The sequence below is a fragment of the Natator depressus genome, chromosome 8 (assembly GCF_965152275.1).
Source record: "Natator depressus isolate rNatDep1 chromosome 8, rNatDep2.hap1, whole genome shotgun sequence".
Classification (NCBI taxonomy): Eukaryota; Metazoa; Chordata; order Testudines; family Cheloniidae; genus Natator; species Natator depressus.
In genome coordinates, this window is record NC_134241.1 from 54,243,465 (window position 1) to 54,266,271 (window position 22,807).

The 22,807-nt window shown below is 40.8% G+C and overlaps 1 protein-coding gene across 4 annotated transcripts in view; it reads left to right on the forward strand.

Moving 5' to 3' along the window:
• Positions 1–22,807, forward strand: part of RGL1 (ral guanine nucleotide dissociation stimulator like 1) — a 159,064-nt gene that overhangs the window by 25,586 nt on the left and 110,671 nt on the right. For all 4 annotated transcript variants that reach the window (XM_074961112.1, XM_074961113.1, XM_074961115.1 and 1 more), the window contains exon 2: positions 8,175–8,332. In XM_074961112.1, the coding sequence (XP_074817213.1) occupies positions 8,288–8,332 (45 nt within the window). In that variant the 5' untranslated portion in view covers positions 8,175–8,287. The remainder of the gene's footprint in view (positions 1–8,174; positions 8,333–22,807) is intronic.

Sequence of the window (22,807 nt, forward strand, 5' to 3'; positions counted from 1 at the left end):
AATGGTGCCACAATCTGCAGAGGAAGGCCAAAAAAAAGAACACAAGGGTCACTGCAGATCTGATCTGGGGAAAAATTCCCAATCCCAAAAATGGCAGTCAGTTAGACCCTGAGCACAGAGTCATAGACCTGGGAAAGAATTTTCTGTAGTAACTCTGAGCCCTCTCCATCTAGCGTCCCATCTCCAGCTGTTGAAGATATTTACTAATAGCAGTCGCAGATGGGTCATATGTCATGGTAGGCAATCTCATTATATTATTATCAAGCTCAGTCTTGAAACTAGTTAGATTTTTTGCTCCCACTACTCTCCTTGGAAGGTTGTTCCAGAACTTCACACCTCCAATGGTTAGAAACTTTAGTTTAACTTCAAACCTAAATTTGCTGACTGACAGTTTATATCCATTTGTTCTTGTGCCAATATTGGATCTTAACTTAAATAACGCCTCTGAGGTATTTCAAAAGCAATCATATCTCCCTTCAACTTTTGTTTTGTTAGGCTAAACAAGTCAAGCTTCTTAAGCCTCCCCTCATAAGGTGGGTTTTCCATTCCTCTGATCATCCTAGTAGCCTTTCTCTGTATCTGTTCCACTTTGAATTAATTTTTCTTAAATGTGGGAAATCAGAATTGCCTGCAGTGTTCCTGATGAGGTCTTACTAGTATCTTCTGTAATGGTAATACCACTTCCCTATTTCTACTGGAAATACCTTGCCTGATGCATCCTAGGATTGCATTAGCCTTTTTCATGGCCACATCACATTGGCGGCTCATAGTCATCCTGTGATTGACCAATACAGCCAGATCTTTCTCCTCCTCTGTTGCTTCCAACTGATACATCTCCGTCGTATAGCAAAAATTCTTGTTGTTAGTCCCTAAAGGCATGACTTTGCACTAAATAAATTTCATCCTGTTTCTATTACTTCCATTTTCAAGGTCATCAAATCTTCTTGTATGATATTCTGGTCCTCCTTTGTATTGGCAATACCTCCCAACTTTGTGCTATCCATAAATTTTATTAGCGCATTATCACTTTTTGTGCCAAGGTCGTGAATGGAAATGATAAATAAGATTGATCCCAAGACTGATTCTTGAGGAACTCCACTAGAAGCCTGCCTCCAGCCTGACAGGTCACCTTGAAGCATGACCTGTTGCAGTATCCCCTTTAACGAGTTCCTTACCCACCTTTCAATTCTTGTATTAATCTTCATCTTCTCCAATTTAAATAATAATTTCCTATGTGGACCTGTATAAAATACTTTACTGAAATCCAGATAGGTTAGATCTATTGCATTTTATTTGCTAAAAAATCGATTATCTTCTCAAAGAAAGAGATCAAATTGACTGGAATGTTCTACATTTTGTAAAACCATGTAGTATTTTATCCCAGTTACTGTTTACCTCTATGTCCGTAACTACTCTCTTTTTCAAAATTTCTCCTAAGACCTTGCATACATTGAGGTCAAACTAACAGGCCCGTAGTTTCCCGCATCATTTTCTCCCCTTTCTTAAATATAGATAGTGTATTTGCAATTCTCCAGTCATAGGGCACAACCCTTGAGTTTACCGATTCATTAAAAATCCTTGCTGTTGGGCTTGCAATTTCATGTTCCAGTTCCTTTAATATTCTTGGATGGAGATTATCCGGGGCCCATAGATTTGGTCTCATTAAGCTGTTTGAGTTTGGCTCCCACCTTGGATGTTGTAATTTCTGCTTCCATACCTTGTTCCCATTAGCCACCCTGCCACTGTCCCCAAACTCCTCATTACTCTTATTAAAAACTTAGGCAAAAAATTCATTTAGGTGTTGCACCATACCTACATTATCGTTAATCTCCACCCCATCCTCAGTGTTTAGTCATCCCACTTTTTCTTTCCCTGTTTTGTTTTTTTCTTTTTATGTTTAAAAAACCTTTTACTATTGGTTTCTATTTCCTTTGCAAGGTCCAGCTCTGCTTGGCTTTTGGAAATTCTCATTTTTTCTCTACGCTTTCTGACCTCCAAGAAGTAGCTTTCCTTGCTGATCCATCCCCGCTTTCATTTCTTTCTCTTAATAACCTATCTGAGATGCTTGTTAATCCAGTTTGGTCTGCACCCCTTCCCTTTGAATTTTCCGCCTTTCTTGGGATGCAGGCTTCAGATAGTTTCTTCAGCTTTGACATACCATAATTCCAAGCCTCCTTCACATTCAGATGCTTGAGCTCTTCCGTTTAGTCCCCTTCCCTAGCTAATTCCCTTAGTTTTTTAAAGATCAAGTTCAATGGTTATTAGCCAAGATGGTCAAGGATGCACCCCCATGCTCTGCGTGTCTCTAGCTTCTGGCAAACAGAGACTAGGCGTGGACATCAGGGTATGGATCACTCAGTGACTGCCTGTTCTGTTCATTCCCTTTGAAGCATGTGGCATTGGCCACTGTCAGAAGACAGGATACTGGGCTAGATGGACCTCTGGTCTGACTCAGTCTGGCTGTTCTTAAGTTAAGGACCTTAGTTGCAGACATATTTTTGTTTGTTCTTCCATTTAGTTTAAACTGAACTAAGTCATGATCACTTGAAGCAAGATTGTCTGATACAACCAGCTCTTCTTTGAGGTCCTTGGTCGCTTCTTACCAATACTAAATCTAAAATGGCATCACCTCTTGTTGGTTCAGCGACTGGTGAAGAAATCTGTCGGATTTCTATCTGGGCCCTACTATTATTAGTAGCACTTGTCCTCCAATCTATATCTGGGAAATAAAATTTTCCCATAATCACACAACTCCCAGTATTATTTATTTCATTAAAAATATGAAAGAGGTCTCTATCCATGTCCAAATTGGATTCTGAGGGTCTGTAGAAGACCCCGATCACTGTGCAGTGGAACCTCTCTTACTTTTCTTCCCCAAAAGGATTTTGACTCACATGATTGCCTTAAAAATCATGTGGTTTTAAAAATAATATATGTTTGCCTTCTGGTGTGGGAGTCTTCAGCGTTCATGTTTTCAAACTTTTCTCCACAATTATGAGGTCTAGAATTTTCTCTCTCTTTGCCGCCTCCCCCCCCCCCCCTTATGATTTTTCAGGTAATAACTCCAGCTGGGGCTTTTAGGAAAACATGAGATGTCATAACACATGTAATAAAATTGTGAAATTTGACAACATGGCACCCATCATTTATTTGTGTTTTGTCTGATGCAAATTTTAATTAGTAATTATATATATTTGCATCTCTGCAGCACAGATTTGCAAGTCGGTGATGACATAGTGCATAGGCCAGTCACATGACATTATTGTTTAATTTTTACTTTACAGTAGTGCCTAGAGGTTCCAGTCAGGTTTGGTTCTAGGTGCTGTTCATATACAAACAAATATATGATCCAGTTTATTAATCGATTAGTCTGTCATTAAACACACAATCCAATTCCCCTTGAAGTTGACAGGAACCTTACTGCCTTCAGGGCAGCTGAATCAGGCCCTTAATCTATTAGATCTGTATTAGCATTAGACTTTTAATGCATTTATTTAAGAAATGAGCCATAAATAATGTTTTACAAAAGGCATCATGTCTTTCTTTAAAGCCTGAATGAATCCTTGTTATTTTAGCCCCGGTCTTAAAAAATAAAAAAATAATTGTTACGAGGCCACCAGGCCTGAATGGAGAATAGGAAGGATAGGAAGTCATTCCAGCTGTTTTCCTTTTGTTGGCACTCAGCGCTCTGAGCAGGAATTGCTGAGCAAAGAACATCGTTTCCCAAGAGAGGTTCATTGGGGTAGCACAAACGCAGTCTGGCTGTTTTTTAATTAAAAGCTCCTGCCAAATACTATCATGGGGGGGAAAGGGAGGAATGTATGAAGACTGGAGTCCCCTTGGAAAAGAGAGGAAACCTGCCTCAGAAAGCAAGCAGAGTGTTTTCTCTCTTCTAAACTCTTGCTTTTTAGCACTTAACCACGTAACCAGAAGAGACCTGCTTCTGCCCTCCTCCCCCCACAAATCTCTGTTTTGAGTATTGCTTCTCAACAGAGAGACTAAGTTGGAGAAGGATTGTGCAACTTTGGAAATGGTTTTGGATCAGCTAGTGGAACAAAAAATAAGCAAATTCCTTCTCTAAGGAGGTTGCCAAATTATTGACTTACACATCAGGCTACGTTATAGCGATAAATGCACATCTGGTCCTGGTGTACTGTGTGTCTAAACCAACTTTTAAAGCAAAAAAGTGCAGTGATTTCTTTGCTTCTCCCTTGCTCCCCAAATAAAGCTTAAGAAAACAAACCATAAAAAGTAACTGAATGGTGTTTACGGTGGGATACAGTGCCTCTTCACCTCTAGCTTCCTGGTTTTAATCCAGAATAACTCCTCAATGACCGAAAGCTGTTACCACATGATGGCAGTTTGGTGGCCAGCATGAAATGGATTTGGTGGTTTAATTCCAGTCCTCAGTGGACAGATGTCCACATCACAAAACCCATCGCTACAGGTAATACTATCTGGCACTTTTATTGGCAGCCTCAGCAGAGGGTTTAGGGACTGAACTGTCCTCTTCAAGGTGGCAGTTTCAGGTAAGAGTTGAGGCATATTGGCAAGGCATTATGGCGAAGCTTGCATTGCATCAGTGTATGCTGTGTATCTTTTCTGTGACTTGAGGACTTAACGCCTCCAAGGCTTCCAGTCTGGGTCTGCTCACCAGTACTAAAAAAGGGGAGAAAATCATGTGCCTCCTATATAGCAGCATGGAACACCTACCATTATCCTACTGGAATAATAGTTTATTTTAATGCATTTTGGCCACCAGGATCTGGCAAGAGCATATCTATTATCCCTGCAAGTGACTCAGACATTTCTACGTCAGCAGAAAGATTTTGTATTAATTTCATTTTTAATGTTACTTCACTTTTAAAGAACACCACAGAATCACAGAATATAAGAGTTGGAAGGGACCTCAGGAGGTCATCTAGTCCAACCCCCTGCTCAAAGCAGGACCAATCCCCAGTTTTTGCCCCAGATCCCTAAATGGCCCCCTCAAGGATTGAACTCACAACCTTGGGTTTAGCAGGCCAGTGTTCAAACCAGTGAGCTATCCCTCCCACCACCAAGTCCCTTTTTTCTGTAGTCTTGTCAGAATTTTTTTCATCCAGAATTATAGAAGGGCTACACCAGATCAGACAAGCGGTGCAGTATTTAGGGTTTGACAGTCGGCTGCTTCAGAGGAAGGTGCAAAAAAACAGTAGCCGAAAGTTATGGAATAACCTGCTCCTGGAAAAGTTTCTTCCTAACTACTGTCAGATAGTGGTTTGCACATGCCCTGAAGCAGGAGGGTTTATTTACTACTTATTTAAAAAAAAATCCTCTTTAATGTAACCGTGCATGTTCTCATTGTCCACATAAATGACTAATCCTTTTTTTGAATCCTACTGAGCTCTTGGCCACAATGATATTTTGTGGCAAAGAGTTTATTGTTTATAATATTCTCCTAACACTAATATTTCATTCTCCATTTGTCTGGTACTTTTCTACTTGACCCCTGGAGAAAAAAAATAATCAGGATTTTGCTTTTAGTCTTCCGTGTGTGTGTTTGTGATACAGCATCATTCAGCATGGGCCTGATTCTGAAGTTGGTACTCCATGTTTTTACTCAGGCAAAACTTTCATTGACTTCAGCTGGAGTTCTGTTTGCATATAAAATTTCCAGATTTCATCTCATATCTTTAGTAATGTCTCCTCAGCCCTGAGAATAGGGTTGATTTGCTAGCTAGTGCTCTCCTAGTTGGCCAGCCGCTGCTTGTAAAAATCAACACAAAACACTGTAGATTCTCTCATGCTGTGTGATATGTTTTTTTAACCTTTTGCTAATACTGGTGGGGTTTATAATTGTTATTTTTGAATAAATGTTTTAAATGCAAAGGGCATTCCTCACCAGATCACTTTGCGGCTTCAGCTGCCTGAAATGTTCCATTTCTGTGCTCGTCTATTACAGTAAAGGGCACCCTGGAAATACCTAACATAGGTACTTGCCATTGTCGTTTTTAGTAGACAAATGTTCTTATAATACATTAGGGTATTTTATGATTTTTAATTTTATTCCCAGGCAAACAATTATTCTTGATGTTCCTGTTATGTTTGTATGTGTAGCTATCCCTCAGTCCTCTTTCTATTTTTATTATATCATTATACATCTCATTTTCTTTTGTGCTACCTACTATTCCAAATTTGGGTTCTCTCTAACATCTCCCATCATCATGGTATCTGAACACAGAAGGATTTCCCTCTACAATGTTTCCTTTTGGGTTTAGTTTTGCTTTTTGGTCTTTGGCTGGATCTTAAGGACGGTTCAACTGTTCAGGAATAAGGTGAACGTTCAAAGCATGGTCAACTTCCTGTAATTGTACGGTGCCTCTAGCATTGTGCACCTTCCTGTCTTTTGTTTCTGTGTGTCTTTATTTAATGTGGAATTAAAAATAGATGTCATATGGCTGGAAATAGAAACTAACATCCTCAAATGAATATTTTGGCATCCGAACACAAATGTGTCAATAATAATAAACAACTTAATCTGAAAGGACCCTAACATGTTTACAAACCATGGTTCAAAACTTGTCACTTGCAAGTAATTCTGCTGAAGTCCATAGGAGTACTTGTGTACTAAAGATGAACCAGATTTGGTCCTGTGTACATACTTACTACAGGACTGTAATGCAGCTGCCAAACAGCAAAGAGCACAAGTGACAAGAAGGAAAGTTTTAGCTAAGAACACTTAGGCATACTCTTCCCAAAAGTACAATTGGATCTGTTAATAGCTTCGCCAAGCAGATGGGACCAGAGTTTGTGAAGTCTCATCCAAGGATCCAAATTCATTGGACTGCATAATATTCAGTTAGCCTAAGTCAGAAGGGCAAAAGATTGAGTTGATGGTATTTGACCCTGTGGACCCATGTTGTTTATTATTATTATTATTATTATTATCAGTGCTAGTCAGAATTGGGACCTCATTGTGCTAGAAGCTTTACAAATACATAGGAAGACACAACCCCTGTCCCAAAGCACTTTCAATCTAATGAAAGTCAAGATGTGGCAAGGGTGTGTAGCAACCAGGAGGGATGTGGGACAGAGAAACAAAGTAACAGAAATGAGAACATGCATTTAGATAGGCTAGATGCATAACTCGATTGTTCTAAGTCATTTCAACTTTTGTTTTTAACAGAAATAAACATTAGCAGTCCCCACTGGCCCTTTACCTAGCCATTATGAATTGGTGATCTCTTGTAGGCATCACAATAGAAGTAGATCTTGAAGAGAGATCTGAAGAAGGAAGGACAGTGGTTTTATCAGCTAGTTCAAAGTAGGTGTTCCATGCATAATGGTGACAGAGAAGAAACTATGAATATAATGGTTGGAGAAGAAGATCAAGCCTGGCATCATTGGTAGAGTGGATTAGGCTACAGGGGTCGGAGGTCTCAAAAAGAGCGAATCAGTAGGGAGGAGCAGAGTTGTGAAGGCCTTATAGGTGAATACTCGACGATTGAATTCAGTGCAGCAGAAAATGGTAGCCAGTGGAGGGATTCAGAGAGGGGATGTGTTCAGAACAATGATCAAGGAAGACCATTTTAGCAGCTGCATTTTGAATGGACTGGAGGAGGGGTGATGTCTGGTGCTAGGGAGGCCAGAGAGGAGGAGTTTGCAGTAGTCGAGATGGGAGACAAGGGCCTGGGTAGGAGTTCTAGCAGTGTGGACAGAAAGAGAAGGCTGGACTTGATAGGTGTTCAACCTACCTTCCTAGTCTAGACCGGATCTTGTTTGAAAATGTGTTCCCAACCTGTTTTCCTAATCTAGACATACCCTTATGGAGGAAAAAGCCGCACGATGTGGACACAGCTTGCATGTGCGGTGCAAACAAGAGGGAGGAGTCTGATATGACACCCAGGTTGCAGGCCCTAGTGGCAAAGCAGTTAATGGTTCCTTCAACAATGACAGAGAAAGAGGGGAATTGGGAGGGTTGGAAAGGGAGATTTGAGGCTTACTCCACTATGCCATCCACTCTGACCAGTGGCTTTCTATGTAACTAACAAATATTACATGTGCCTGCCTCCTTATCTATACAATGACTATATTCAATGGATTAATCTCATAAGAAAGAGACCATGAGAACATATAAGGAAACACGTTACTGTTTGTATTTAAAACACCTCTCCCTTATTTCTTTCACACAGATACAGAATTCCTCCTACAAGTATCTGGTTCTGCAGAGATTTAATAGAAGACTGCACAAGCAGCATCTAGAACCAAAGCTCCCACTAAGCTGGAGAGTACACGGCACTGATGTATGGACCACTATACCCGAATATGGGATACTTTAGAGATGGAGGAGGTAAATCAACTGGAGGTGACAAATTGTTATTGCTTTGCCCTTTTTGCCAAGTCTAATTTAATAGATCTATAGTTTTGTTCAGAATCATGATGATCAATAAAGCCCTGAAGTTTCAGTTAGGAAATGAACAGCAGATAAAACAGAGTTATGTGGTTGTAGAGAGCAGTATATTAATTTAAATGTTGTTTGTTCTGTATGTCTTTTTAGTTCCATTGTTCAGATTTGAAGGGGAGAGCAAGGAGCAGTGCTCAAAAGAAAATTGTAAAGAATGGGGAGCTCTGATATAATGGTGCATAATGTTGTGTTCAGCTCTGGAGCAGGGCTACAAGGAGGTAATAAAGTTATACAGGATGGGGTGAAATGGGGTAGAATAAATGCTGCAAAATAGATCCAAAGGGGCATGCTGATAAGTAATGAATTCTTACTTCACTTTAATGTTGTCCACTTTGTTCCAGTGAAGCAGAAGAAGATGCTGCTTCTGGTTGAACTCCAAGAAAAAGAAAGGGTGAGGTCCCAAACCAGCTGGAATATTAGAGCCTTTCTGTTGACTTCAAGGGTAGTTGGACTGAGCCCTAAATCCTGCTTTCAGTTACACCAGTGAGACTCCATTGACTTCAGTGGATTTACATAATTGTAACTGAGAACAGAATTGGGTTTAGGGTGCTCATTCTGATTCACAGGCTGTGAGTGCCTTCTCCAGGTCCATTTTAAGAATGTGGGGTGACCTGGGGAGGAAGTTATGGAATCTAACTGCAGTGTTATGGGTTCCCTGATATTTTGAAGCCCTCTTATTTTTCTAAGATTGTCACCTGGCAGAACTCTCAAAATGCTGGATTTCTGAATGGTTGGCCTTCCTGTTGGAACATCCCATGGAAGAGTTCAACCTGTGTGGTCTCTCTTAACTATAATAGAAACCACAAAATAATGTAATGGTTGATTATCAGTTGCTCCCTATTATTGAAGGGTTGATTCCGGCTGTCTTAGGGGACAAGAAGGTGGCGGTAGCATATGGCTCAGCTTTGCTTTGTGGTTCTGGGCTGGTCCCTACACCTACACAATTCACAAGATGATACTTTAATGCTGTAATTAAACCTTTTGAACCTAAGATGCAGAGTTAATTTCGGGACTTAAATCTTGATCTTTGAAATAGATATTTTAGAAGCTATTAACTAATTCTTAGGGCAGTAGCTGTTCTAGGGGCAGCTAATAAAACTAATCTCTGGAACTAGTCTCTTTAGAAGTAATAAAACTAAATTATTGAATGGACCTCTTTTGAAATCTGTGTGTCTTCAAAGTGAATGAGTCAAACTAAAGACAAGCCAACTGATTGCAGTTGAATGGGTGGGAGGGGCAAAGTCCTTTTGCTTTGAACTAGTTAAGGTATAAAGACAGAGCTAACTGGCAAAAGTCTATTCAAGAGCAGAGAGAGGCCCCAGATAGAGTGAAAGGTACTGATAGTGCCACTGAATAAGGGAGCCCACGATGTAATTACTAAGTTCAGCATCCTTTGGGGAATAATTGTAATAAAACTAGCACTGTTATGCTAAATTTTAGAAAGGGGAATTAAAGAAAAAATGAGGCTAGTCAAAAAGACCCTAAAATCAAAATTAAGGAAATCAAAATCCTTAGTCAGCATGGATGCTACGTAACCATACCATAACAGTCATAGAAGGCATGCATACCCCAAGTGAAAATGGGAAGCGGGAGGGCAAGAAGAAAAACATTATAATTAAGTAGGAAGTTTCACAAGGTTATTCAAACTGAATAATCCTTTAGAAAATGGAAATCAAACCTGAGGAAAGCCAATAAAAAAGAATATAAAGTATGGCATATAAAATGGAAATTAGAAGGGTGTTTTAGAAGCAAACAGCCAAAGACACACCCCACCCCAACCCCCTGCCAGCTTTGTAAGTTTATCAAAAAGCAAGAAGCTCACTAGGGAATTGGTAGGTCTGCTAGACTACCAGGGAATTAGGGGAGCAATTAAGGAAGATGAGGACTTTTCAAAGATTTTAACGATTTCTTTGCCGTGGTTTTCACCACTGCGAATGTGTTTGTCCTTGCTGCTGATTGGAGTATTAATCATTACTTGAATGAGGAGGAAAAAATCCCAGAGGAGGTGTACAGAGAAAGAAACAGTATGTTGGAAGTTACTCTTTAAATGGGTACTTGTATCAGAGGCCGGTTTGGGTCTCAAACCATGAATAAGCTCCCCCTCTCCCCCCGAACTCAACTTTGCAAGTAAAAGGAGGAACTGCTTGCTTCACCACGAGAAAGCTTTTTCTTTTTCAGTAGTATGCTATCCCATGAAGATGTCTTTTAATATTACAATATATTTGTGTCGGACTCGACAATAGGATGTTCTTTTGAGATGGAGGAGGAAGTCTGGTGTGGATGCCTTAGTGATAGCTTACCTTGCTTTAGTGGGGCGGGGGAGAGGATGGAGAACCCAGTTCTTCCTCAGAAAGGAAGGAGGAGGAGGAGAAATGAGTAAAGTTCCCTTTCTCTCTCTTCTCCTAGAAATACACACCTGGCTATTCCTTCTTGGGTCAGTAATGAGATGAGGAGAGGGTTGGTGGACTGTTGGCTCTCTTGTTGTTTTCTGCGGAAATGCTCTCTAAAAATCTGAGCAATTTTTAGGTTATTAGATTTTTGAGAGAAAAAGAACCTTATCGCAAAGAACAAGAGACCCAGAAGTTCAGGAAATTTGTTAAAGCCTTGCGCGGTTCCAAAGTCTGAACAGTCACTGCACATCTAGGGCTAAATCCTTGGTCTGGTTAAATCTGCTTGCTACTCTGGCAGCACAAAGCAGACTTAAAGCTGGTTTATGACATCAGCTCAGTCCTCCCACTGCACAGAGGAATCCTCCAGTGCCCTAAAACTGGCCATTCCCTCACAGCCCAACATGTATGGGGTATAACTAGGAGAAAAGGGGGTATAGCCAGAGCATTGCTGTACTTCTGCAGTCCATGGCTGTTGGAATGCCCCCTGGAGGCTGTTGCAGCCAGCACAACTAAGAGCAGCCCTGAGGCCACTCTGCATCGCTCATTGGCACCAGCCTGGCCGTTCAAGGATCAGGGCGCTACAAGGACTTAGAGCCATGTTTGTGCTGTTCTTCCCCGAGTTGTGCTGGTGGCAGAAGGGACAGTCCTGAGGATCTGGCCTGCAGTATCTAGTACTTTGTTTTATAAAGTGCTTTGGGATATCCAGGGTATGAAAGGCACTATATAAAACCAGATTGTAACCTGGTCCAAATGCATGCACAAGAAGCATACTGAGCAATAGGGAAACTAAAAGCATGTGTGTACAGAGTAGGCTAAAACATTGCTGCAAAACAGAAAGCAGTGGGGGCTAAGCATCAATGCCTAAAAAATGAAAGAGGATAAATCAGAAAGGGAGGGAAGACTATCTGGAAGAGAGACACTGAGGGAAAGGGTGGGGCTCATAACTGAAGATAACAAAGATGCCTAGTAAGTAGCAGAGATTTGTGCTACAGAACATCAGATGAAAAGGGAGAGCAAGAACCAAATGAAACTAAGGCGGGAGGATGGAGATGTTTAAATGCTGGATTTATTTTTTAAACTTCTCCCAAAAGACAACAGGTAGCACAACTAAGAAACACTAACAAATATGACTATAAAAGTTTTTTTTTTTTTAACCTGAGAATGAAAAGCAAACAAGATGGTGCATGTGTATGTAATTCCTGGCTCACTTAGATTTGACTGAAACAAAAAGCTGAAGAATCTGTAAGTCCCTGTAAGGTGTGATTCTGTTTGTGACGTCTAGCCGAGGTGTCACTCCAGTTATATCAATATCTCACAAGAGCTGAAATCCACTAATTTGACCAAAGACATTTAAAAAGGAAAATCTGTCAATCAGTTTGGAGTTTCACAAAACTGCTGACTTTTTTATGAGAAAAATATTTTATCCTCTTTTGAAAACAATTGTTTTTTATGAAGAAATTACTGAGAGTGGAGCATGTCCGTGACAGCGTGTTCGTTTTTGCTTTGTGTTGTGATGTAACAGTGGTGTCGTGGCGACCACTATTATAGTGATGTAAAGGTTTCCAGGTTATATTAGCCTCCTGTTTTCATTCAGCCATCATATTCCAGAAAATACTAATTTTGGGGTAGTTGGATTTTTCCTGACATGGAGGTGGATACTGGTCTCCCAGCAATGTAAATTGAGAGGAGCTCCACTGTTGTCAATTGAGTTACCTATCATCAAACTGAAATGTAACAATGACTTTTCTTTGTATCTGCTAAAAGTCTGCAAAGTATAAACAAACTTTTTAAATGGTGCAAATGAGAGGAGAATCAGGCCTTTGGACTCTAGTCAAAGAAAGTTTTTTGGGGAAGTTTGAGCAAAACATTTAATCCATTTGTGAATATAAGGAGAGAGAATTTTTTTATTATTATTATTTTTTTTTTTTTTTTTTTTTTTGCTCCCTTCTTTTGAACAGCTCTACAGCCTAAGAGGCTGGGGGCTGTGTGCTAAAATCTGACATGGAAATAGCCCTAATTGTGGGGAAGTGCTTTAGAGCTTTTGGCTTTGATTTGACCCAATTATGAGCCTTAGAAAATCATGTACAGATCATGCACTTTAGATCTGTCTTTAAAGCTTGTAAAGGCTGCAGCTGAGAGAGGATTTGCTGTAAATGCATGCATGCATTGCCAATTAGGTAGTAAAAAGTAGTGAGAGAGACTTCTCTGAAGAGGTGGGGACACCTGGAGCTGTAGAAAGGGCTACAGACCTTGTAAGTTGCATAGTTTATATGGCTCACAGGAGAGGGAGTTCATCCTGGGTACCTCCTAAAGTGCATAGACTAGAATAATCCAGTGTTTCTAGAGAAACCATTCCAGATTATGAAGTTTACCAGTGTTGTTTCCCCCTTTTGTGTGTGTGTGTGTTGTTTTTGCAAGCAGCATTGTTTCAAAGTCCTGGCAAGTGAAACTCCTTATACAGTAGTACGAGGTGCTACACATGCAGGAAAAGTATATCCTATTATATTGTGTACACTGAGACACAGTGCATGCCCATGTAACTGTAGTCTCTGTCACATAAATGTGAACAAGTGGTAGTGTTAAGGTTGCATGTTCATTCTTAACTTTGGTATTTCCTGATTTAGAGCTCTTAACTATGCAACCTTAATGTTCTGGTAGCATAGTTTTGTGTAGGGAATATATACTGTATTTCCTTTGGCATTTTACAATCATGCTGGGGAATTCTTTAATGACTTGAAGGCTTCTGCTACCTACTAGCTTCACAAGAAGGGTTGATCTGGTCAGGGCTAGTTTTGGGGGCAGGTGAGTTGGGAAGTTGCCCTGTATGCCAGCTTTTGGGCGAGGGGGTGCCACACTGCTTTTTTCTTTTTGCTCCATTGTTGTCTGGGAGTGACGGCTCCAATATGTTTTTCTGCCATGGCTGGCAAAGCCCTTAGGCCTAGCCCTGAATCTAGTGGGTTCATAGGACCTAGTTTTTCCCAGGTGTAGTCATTTAAATCTCGCCAATTGATTGTAAAGTGGGTATAAAACCTACTGTGATGGGTTGGATCACAGAAACCCCCTTGGGACTGCCACCTGATGTGCCAAGACTACTTCTGCCCCTGCTTTCCCTGCCAGCTTGAGACTACAGCACCCTGTCTTGCTGAGCCAGACACGCCAGTCTGCTCCAACACAGACCCGGGGTCTGAACTACGTGCCCCAAAGCTGCAAACTTAGCTGAAAGTAACTTAAGAAGTGTTCCTGCCTTTAACACTCAGATGCCCAACTCCCAAAGGGGTCCAAACCCCAAATAAATCCGTTTTACCCTGTATAAAGCTTATACAGGGTAAACTCATAAATTGTTCGCCCTCTGTAACACTGATAAAGAGATATGCACAGCTGTTTGCCCCCCCTCCCCCAGGTATTAATACATACTCTGGGTTAATTAATAAGTAAAAAGTGATTTTATTAAATACAGAAAGTAGGATTTAAGTGGTTCCAAATAATAGCAGACAGAACAAAGTGAATTACCAAGTAAAATAAAACAGAACACGCAAGTCTGCGTCTAATACAGTAAGAAACTGAATACAGATAAAATCTGACCCTCAGAGATGTTTCAGTAAGTTTCTTTCACAGACTGGACACCTTCCTAGTCTGGGCACAATCCTTTCCCCTGGTACAGCCCTTGTTCCAGCTCAGGTGGTAGCTAAGGGATTTCTCATGATGGCCGCCCACTTTGTTCTGTTCCACCCCCTATATGGCTTTGGCACAAGGCGGGAATCCTTTGTCTCTCTGGGTCCGCCCTCCTTCTAAATGGAAAAGCACCAGGTTTAAGATGGATTTCAGTACCAGGTGACATCGTCACATTTCCTGTGAGACTCCAAGTCTTCATTCCTCCTACCCTGACTCACAGGAAGGCCTGCCTGCAAACAGAGCCATCCACAGTCATTTGTCCTGGCTGATGGGAGCCATCAAGATTCCCAGCCACCATTAATGGCCCACACTTTGCATAATTACAATAGGCCCTCAGAGTTATATTTCATATTTCAAGTTTCAGATACAAGAGTGATACATTTATATAAATAGGATGACCACACTCCGTAGATTATAAGCTTTGTAATGATACCTTACAAGAGACTTTTTGCATGAAGCATATTCCAGTTACATTATATTCACGCCCATTAGCATATTTTTATAAAATCATATAGAGTGCAACGTCACACCTACCATTCTGCTTTGGTAGCATTTTACCCTCAGCTTGCACAGGTGTAAATGACTCAGCAAGGAAGGTTCCAGGCATTGGAGAATCAGCCCCATAGTTGGTAGTACAGTGCTCACTGTCTGGAATTGAAATGCTGGAAGCAATTTTTTTGCATTTCCTGTAAGCTAATTTTCATTTTGATGAATACACTTAGTGGCCTGAAAATCATGTAATTTTTGATCCCAGCAGTTTTTTTCCAATCGATCCATTGTGGGTGTACTGGATGTCATTCATTTGAAAGATAATTGTCCGAGCTGATGAGTATTCACTCTGGATGACATAGGGCCTAATTCTCTATTGCGCTGTGTGACGGATTCGGTCACAGAAACTCCCCTCGAGACTGTCGCTTGATGAGCTGGGATACCACTGAGAACAACCCTCCTGCTGGAACAGGCGCCCCTCAACTCCTGTCTTGCTGAGTTAGACACTCCAGTTAGTTCCAGCACAGACCCAGAAGTTGGGCCACGCCTCTCTGCAGTTCACTGAAACTGAGATTCACTCAGCCCAGGGGCTTCTCAGTTAACAGGAACTTTCCCAGCACCCAGTGTTCAGCCTTTCTGGGAGCCTGAACCCCAAATAAATCCTTTTTACTCTGTATAAAGCTTATACAGGGTAAATTCATAAATTGTCCATCCTCTATAACACTGATAGAGAGAGATGCATAGGTGTTCACTCCCCCAGGTATTAATCACTTACTCTGATTCTATTAATAAACAAAAGTGATTTTATTAAGTATAAAAAGTAGGATTTAAGTGGTTTCAAGTAATAACAGACAGAACAAAGTAAGTCACCAAGCAAAATAAAGCAAAAACACGCAAGTCTAAGCCTAATACATTAAGAAACTGATTACAGGTAATATCTCACCCTCAGAGATGTCTGAAAGAAGCTTATTGGAATTAAACTCCTTCCTAGTCTGGGCCCAATCCTTTCCCCTGGTACAGTCCTTGTTAGTTCCAGCAGACATCTCAGGTGGTAAGCAGGGGTTTTCTCATGACTGGCAGCCCCTTTTGTCCTGCTCCACCCCCTTTTATAGCTTTGGCACAAGGCAGGAATCTTTTGTCTGTGCTTGTCCCTACCCCCGCCTCATCAATGGAAAAGTACAAGAATTAAGATGGATTCCAGTATCATGTGACATGGTCACACGTCACTATAAGACCCTTAGTCTCCATTCTTCGGTTAAAAGAAAAGGAGTACTTGTGGCACCTGAGGGACTAACCAATTTATTTGAGCACAAGCTTTCGTTCGGTTGGCCCACATGTACGCAGGAAGGCTTGCAGATAAATAAACCATTTACAACCAATTGTCCTAGTCAATGGGAGCCATCAAGATTCTAAACCACCATTGATGGCCCACACTTTGCATATAATTACAATAGGACCTCAAAGTTATATTTCATATTTCTAGCTTCAGATACAAGAACGATACATGCATACAAATAGGAGGAATATATTCAGTAGGTTATAACCTTTGTTATGATACCTTACAATAGACCTTTTGCATAATGCATATTCCAGTTACATCATATTCACACTAATGAGCACATTTCCATAAAACATATGGAGTGCTAAAATCTGGCATGGAAATAGCTGATTTTTACTGGGACGCTGCTGCCAGCCAGGGTCCCAGCCGCCGACCCCACTCAGCCCGCTGCCTGCCTGGGTGAACAGAAGCCCCGGCCGGCAGCAGGCTGAGTGGGACCAGCAGCCGGGACCCCAGCTGGCAGGAGTAGGCGGACAGAACTCTAGACCAGCAGCGGGCTGAGCCGCCCAGCCCGCTGCCGCCGGTCTGGGCTTCTGTCCGCCACCCCGCTCAGCCCACTGCTGGTCTGGGGTTCCGGCCGCTGGCCCCTTGCCAGCTGGGGTCCCGGCCATCAGTCCCACTCAGCCTGCTGCCGGCCTGGGATACCAGCCGCCGGCCCCGCTCACCTCGCTGCTGGTCCGGGGTTCCAGCCGCCCAGCCCCCTGCCAGCCGGGGTCCTGGCCGCCGGCCCACTTAGCCCGCTGCCAGTCTGAGGTTCCGTCGGGGGGCCCCTGTAAATGTAAAATTTATTACTGGCACAGGAAACCTTAAATTAATGAAGACTTGGCGTGCCACTTCTCAAAGGTTGCCAACCCCTGATCTACTGCCTAGAGTCTGGCTACCTTGTTCCTTTTTCCCTTGCTCTCCTGGACATTCTTCGGCTAGAGGCTGATCATTCTGGTCCCTGAAGATGGTCCTCTTTCCTCTCCTGTTAGGCAGGAGTGGCCCCTGTTAGTCAGCAAAGTTGGTTCCTCCTTGTTTTCAGGTACTGTTATAGGTGTTTTGACTTGTCTTTTCAATGAAGAACCTGGATGCTAGCTATAGCAACAACTAAAAATGAGGAGGGGTCAGCACTATGTAACTCTCTCAGTTCTCTGTGGACCATCCGTAAGTGCTCCATGAACCACACCAGTGATCCATGGTTCACAGCTTCGGAACTTTCCAGGGTTAACTATATTTTAAAGTGTCACACAGTGAAAAGGTTGAGTTTGTATTCACAAGTGGATTTATGGTTCATTCTCCTTGCAAGGGTGAAAGAATGCACAGAGAGAGGCATTAGCAGAAACATATATAATGTATATAGCAGAAGTGGCAGAAACACGTCTTGTCTTCACTAGAAAATATTATCGTGTTTGAACACAATTATGGAAAGTCAAATTAGTTAACACATTGCTGACCCTGGCTGACCAGCCAGTATAGATCATGGCAAATCTTGTTTAACTAATAATCATTAAACCTTGCTGGAACTACAAAATAATAGTTGTAGTAACCCAAGCTGCAGCTGGCTCAGAATAGTTATTCTTTTCTGTATTACCATCAGTCCCTGAGATCTTTATGGATCATCCTTTATATTAATCAGAGCCTGGATCCTCTTGGTATTGTATATGCATTCTGATCTCCGCTCCTCACCTTGGATAGGTTGTCAGATACCACAATGATGGGGACTTATAATTTCCTAGATAGGCAGAAGAGAAATCTTCCCTGTGCCACTTTATAGGTGGCCATGAGCATCTCTCTGTATTGAACTTCAGTGTTCATATACCAGGTAGGTCTTTACATACCTAAATTTAGCAGACACTGACTGTGTGGTAACTAGAGGGCTAAAATAAAATGAGTTTATTTTTCTATTTTTAAAATTAATTGCAAGAACAACATTTACAATTGTCTCTACTAACCTCTAAATTTACATACTAGAGTACAGGATAAAAATGGGCACCTGTGTTAGATTTCTAGCCTGTACAGTGGCCATGATTAAAATGTTTCCTTCCTCTTGAAAAATTCTACTAGTTTGAGAGAGATTCCCTGTACTTAATGTGGGGAATACCACTGGAACCCATCATCTCGCAAAACAGAAGTTTAAGGGTGAGAATTTTAAAGCTGGCTAGAGGATTTGGACACTCAGTTTTTAACTAGGAATCCAAATCCCTTAGTTGGCTTTAAAATCCATTTTAAAGTGTGATCATTGTTAGATAATATAACTGATGTAATAGTGGTGGATAGAGGGTGTAATCCCACCAGGTGTTGAGCTCCCTCAATTCCATTGACTTCAGGATCTAGGACGCAATTCAGCAAAATACTTATGCGTGGGCTTAAGTTCCATTGGGTGTTAAGCACATAATTAACTTTAAGCACGTATTTAAATTCTTTGCTAAATTGGGGCCTTAGGTAGGGACAAATGTAAGATCAAATGAGTTGGTTGTTCCAGGCTCCATGTTACATTTTGATTAGGCTTGGCCATGGTCGTTTTAATTTTTTCATAGCTACTAAACTAGTTTGGGGAAATAACTTTAAAAACTAAAAAGAATTATTTAAAATGATTTAAGGAGATAGATAAACAAAAGTCTAATTAAAGTCTCAGTTCTGATCAAGTAAACATTAAAGATTTCCAGATAAGACTATTGTATTTTTATCTTGTTTTCCATTTTCCCTCTTCCCTACAAAGCGATAACTCTTATTGTGGAATGTAACTTCTTCCTCCAAGCTGATCTTGACACTTCCCCTCAGGGTCAGCTGACTGAGAGTACTAGGGAACAAATATACTCTGTCCTATTCCCTACTTCCCTTTGGCTGCACACACTTCACCTCCAAGACTCACTCAGAAATCTACTGCTTTGAAAATGTATTTAAATATGAGTGAATTTAGTGCCTATGACAGTGAGAGATGGATGATGCTGGAAAGAGCTGGATGTCTATACCTCAATATTCCCAGCCTCATCAGGGAAAGAAACAGGTTGGCAGAGAAGGGGGTTGGTATGATATGTATATGCTCTTACGTGCTAACCTCAATAGCGGTTGTGTCTGATAATAAGCCTGCCAAGATCTGACATACTTAGACTCTGTGAAATTACATGTTCAAATCTAGGAGAGTCCAGTTAATCCTTCATCTTTGCAAAGTAGATAAATTTAGTTCTATGCAGATTATTGTGTGGTGTTGGTTTTTTTTTTTTTTTTAATCAGTCCTTAAAAGAGTTTCTATCTGTTTTGCGTTGATATTCGATCCCATGACACTGTGCTGCCCTTGACCAAAAGTTTCCCTTTCCCACACTGTTATGAAGTATTCTGTCTGCAGTGGTATGGGTTGCTGCCTGGCACCCCAGAGGTGGCTGTATTTCTGTGAAGCAATTTACAGTTCTTCAGGATGCAAGATGATGTATAAATGCAAACTGCTGTTATAAAAAGCAAGCCATAATAATTTGGTAAACAAAGAAAAGGCTCAATGCATACTTGAATATTATCCTCCCTTCTACTGGTTGATTTATTTAGGTATGGTTTGTTTGTTTGTTTAGAAATTATATCCGTGCCAATTACTGAAGCATCTTGACACATTACATAATTAAAAATAACAATTTACAAAATAATCAGCTTTGTGAGCCCTTTACAGTTTAATTGAAGAACCCCTTCCACACTTCTAGAATGTCCATCCTGACCCTTGCTAATAAGTAAATCCATGGATCTGTCAAAATCATGACCAAATTAATAATGGCCAGTTGAATCAATTACAAGGGTGGCTGTCTGTCTCACCTGCTATCTGGATGTGGAAGTGCTGACTGACATTCCTGCCTATTCGCCCTCCCCCCCCCCCCCCATTTCTTTCAGATATTGGCAACCAGTAGGATTCACAGACATGCACAGGAGGAGGGATTACACCCATGAAGTGAGCTGTAGCTCACGAAAGCTTATGCTCAAATAAATTTGTTAGTCTCTAAGGTGCCACAAGTACTCCTTTTCTTTTTGCAAATACAGACTAACACGGCTGCTACTCTGAACCCTATTTTGAGTGCAAAGTGCTGAGCTTGGCTTTCACTGGCCAGGCAATCACAAAGGCCCCAGTCTTTGTCACTGGGAATCAATGGGGAGTTTTGTCACTGATTTAAATAGGAGAAAGATACGGTCAAATATGGGTTGCTTTCTTCTTTTTTGCATCAACTTGTTGCCAATTTCTTGCAATGAAAACAGAATGGATTAGAAGTAATTGCCTCTTTGGTGACTGCTAACTCTGGTGCTGGAACATCATACCTCAGTGTACCGTCAACTGGACAGTTGACCAAGAACTCATCTTTTTGATAATAGATAATTGTCCAGACTTGGTGTTTTACTCTTGGCAGCATGAATCCTCCCCTCTTCACGTGGTAACCTGTTATATTTTGCTTCTTAATTAGCCAATTTTTTAGAACCGGTTTATAAAATTGCTGATTTCAGTTTTATGTATTCAACACAGATCCAGGTGTTTGCATGTAGAAAATTTTGAATGTGAAAAATTATGTGCCACTTTCAGCATGCAAAATTTTAGGTGCAATTTTATAGGCTAGCTGAGCTGAAAACATAGTTCTAAATTTGTAGGATACCAGACTTAGTAGTCACTTATAACACACAGAGAGACATTATCTGATATAGCACAGAACATATCCTGGATCATTTTGGTATTACACAACCAAAAAATAAACACACACACAGCCTGAAAAATAGTCAAATCAGTTCAACCATGGCAATACATTTCAGTCTTAGTTTCATAGCTTAAAATAATGTTCCTTGTTTCCTGTTGTTAGCAGCTGCAAGTGATAGTCTCCGTGAGTTAGCACCATGCTTGCCCTAACAGTTAATAACATCAATATGTATAAGTAAGTCTACCGGTAGTTAGAGCAGGGGTCGGTGCGCCTTTATTCCGTGTTTGGCTCTGTTACTGTCTCACTGAGTGATCCTGTGACGTTGATTTCTGTGTGCTTCAGTTTATTGATCTGAAAAAGGGTTACTAATACTATACTATTTACTTGCCTCACTGAGATGGTCTGAAGAGAACTTAATTAGTGTCAGTAAAGTACTTTGAGATCTTTAGATGAGGCACATTCGTGTCTGTGCCTATTATTTATACAGTGGCAAGGTTCAGAGTGGATATCTGATTGAGTGTGGAGGTTGAGGTGGCTTGGACCCAAAGGTTCAAATAAATTTGTTAGTCTCTAAGGTGCCACAAGTACTCCTTTTCTTTTTGCGAATACAGACTAACACGGCTGCTACTCTGAAACCTGTCATTATGAAGAATAGTAAGTCGTGTTTGTACAGTGCCCACCACAAGGGGTTCCCAGTTCATGACTAGTGCTCTTAGGTGCTATGATAATACAAATCATAAAAAAGAATAACTGTGCAGGGGTTTCTAGTCTATGTAGAGAAGGTGGTGAGGGTAATTAGGACTTTGTGGCATATAATGGAATGGTAGGTACAGGCCAGTGTTGTTTATGGATTGCATGTAGAGGATAAGATGTGAAAATGTTGTGTTTTCTTGGTTAATAGTGGGAAGGTGGCTTACAAAGAGAAGGTGAACTGGAAGAGCTAGAACTGATCTTTGGGGTAGATGGCTCTTACATGCGGTATTGGGTGGCTGGTGTTCATTAGTGTGCCAGGCATGGGTAAATAGAATGAGAGTGAGTGGCTTGTATTGCAAAGGTTGAAGATGTACAGTGCGTAACAGTAAGGTTTTATATCATTGGGAGAGCCATAGATGGTATGGATGATATACTAACAATAGTTTGAGCTATCCTGAGCCATACTTTCGAACTTCTGGAGATATTTAATGTGCAATCTTAGCTTTGAACATCCTAATTTTTGATTATTAGTTTTTTAAACTAGAACACTCTGTTAGTTTTCCCCCCTTATGTCACTGATATATATTCACAACCAGAACTCTTCAGCCTACTTGATTTTTTTGACACTTAAAAAAATGTGGCCTTTTTCGTTTAAAAAAACAACCCATGTTTGTGAATTGCTTGTGACACTTTCATGTACATTACTGATTTTGAAAATGGACTAAGAACTAATGTGATGAGAGCCTCCAAAAGGACTCCAGGTAATTTTTTGCCATCTCATAATTTAAAAACAATTTGGCCAAAAAACTCCAAGTTTGGCTTAATTTTCTGTCGTCCATGAGGTTTCTGCATCTCCTTGTGTCCAGAGAGCTGAACTGTGTATCACATCATCCTGAGTGAGACTGTCATCTTTTCAAGGCAGTGATCTTGTCATTTTATACTTGTTCTGTAAAGTGCATTTTACACTTATTGAGTTGGGTAAGTAAATAATACTGCAGGATTCCCATGAACATAACTAGAATCACCACTGAAAAACTTTGAGTTTTCTTAATAGGAAAAAAAAGAACCTCTCTTGTTTGATTGGAAACTCCTGAGTCTCATTTTGCTGAAGTGAGAATGTGTTATGTTTTAAGTC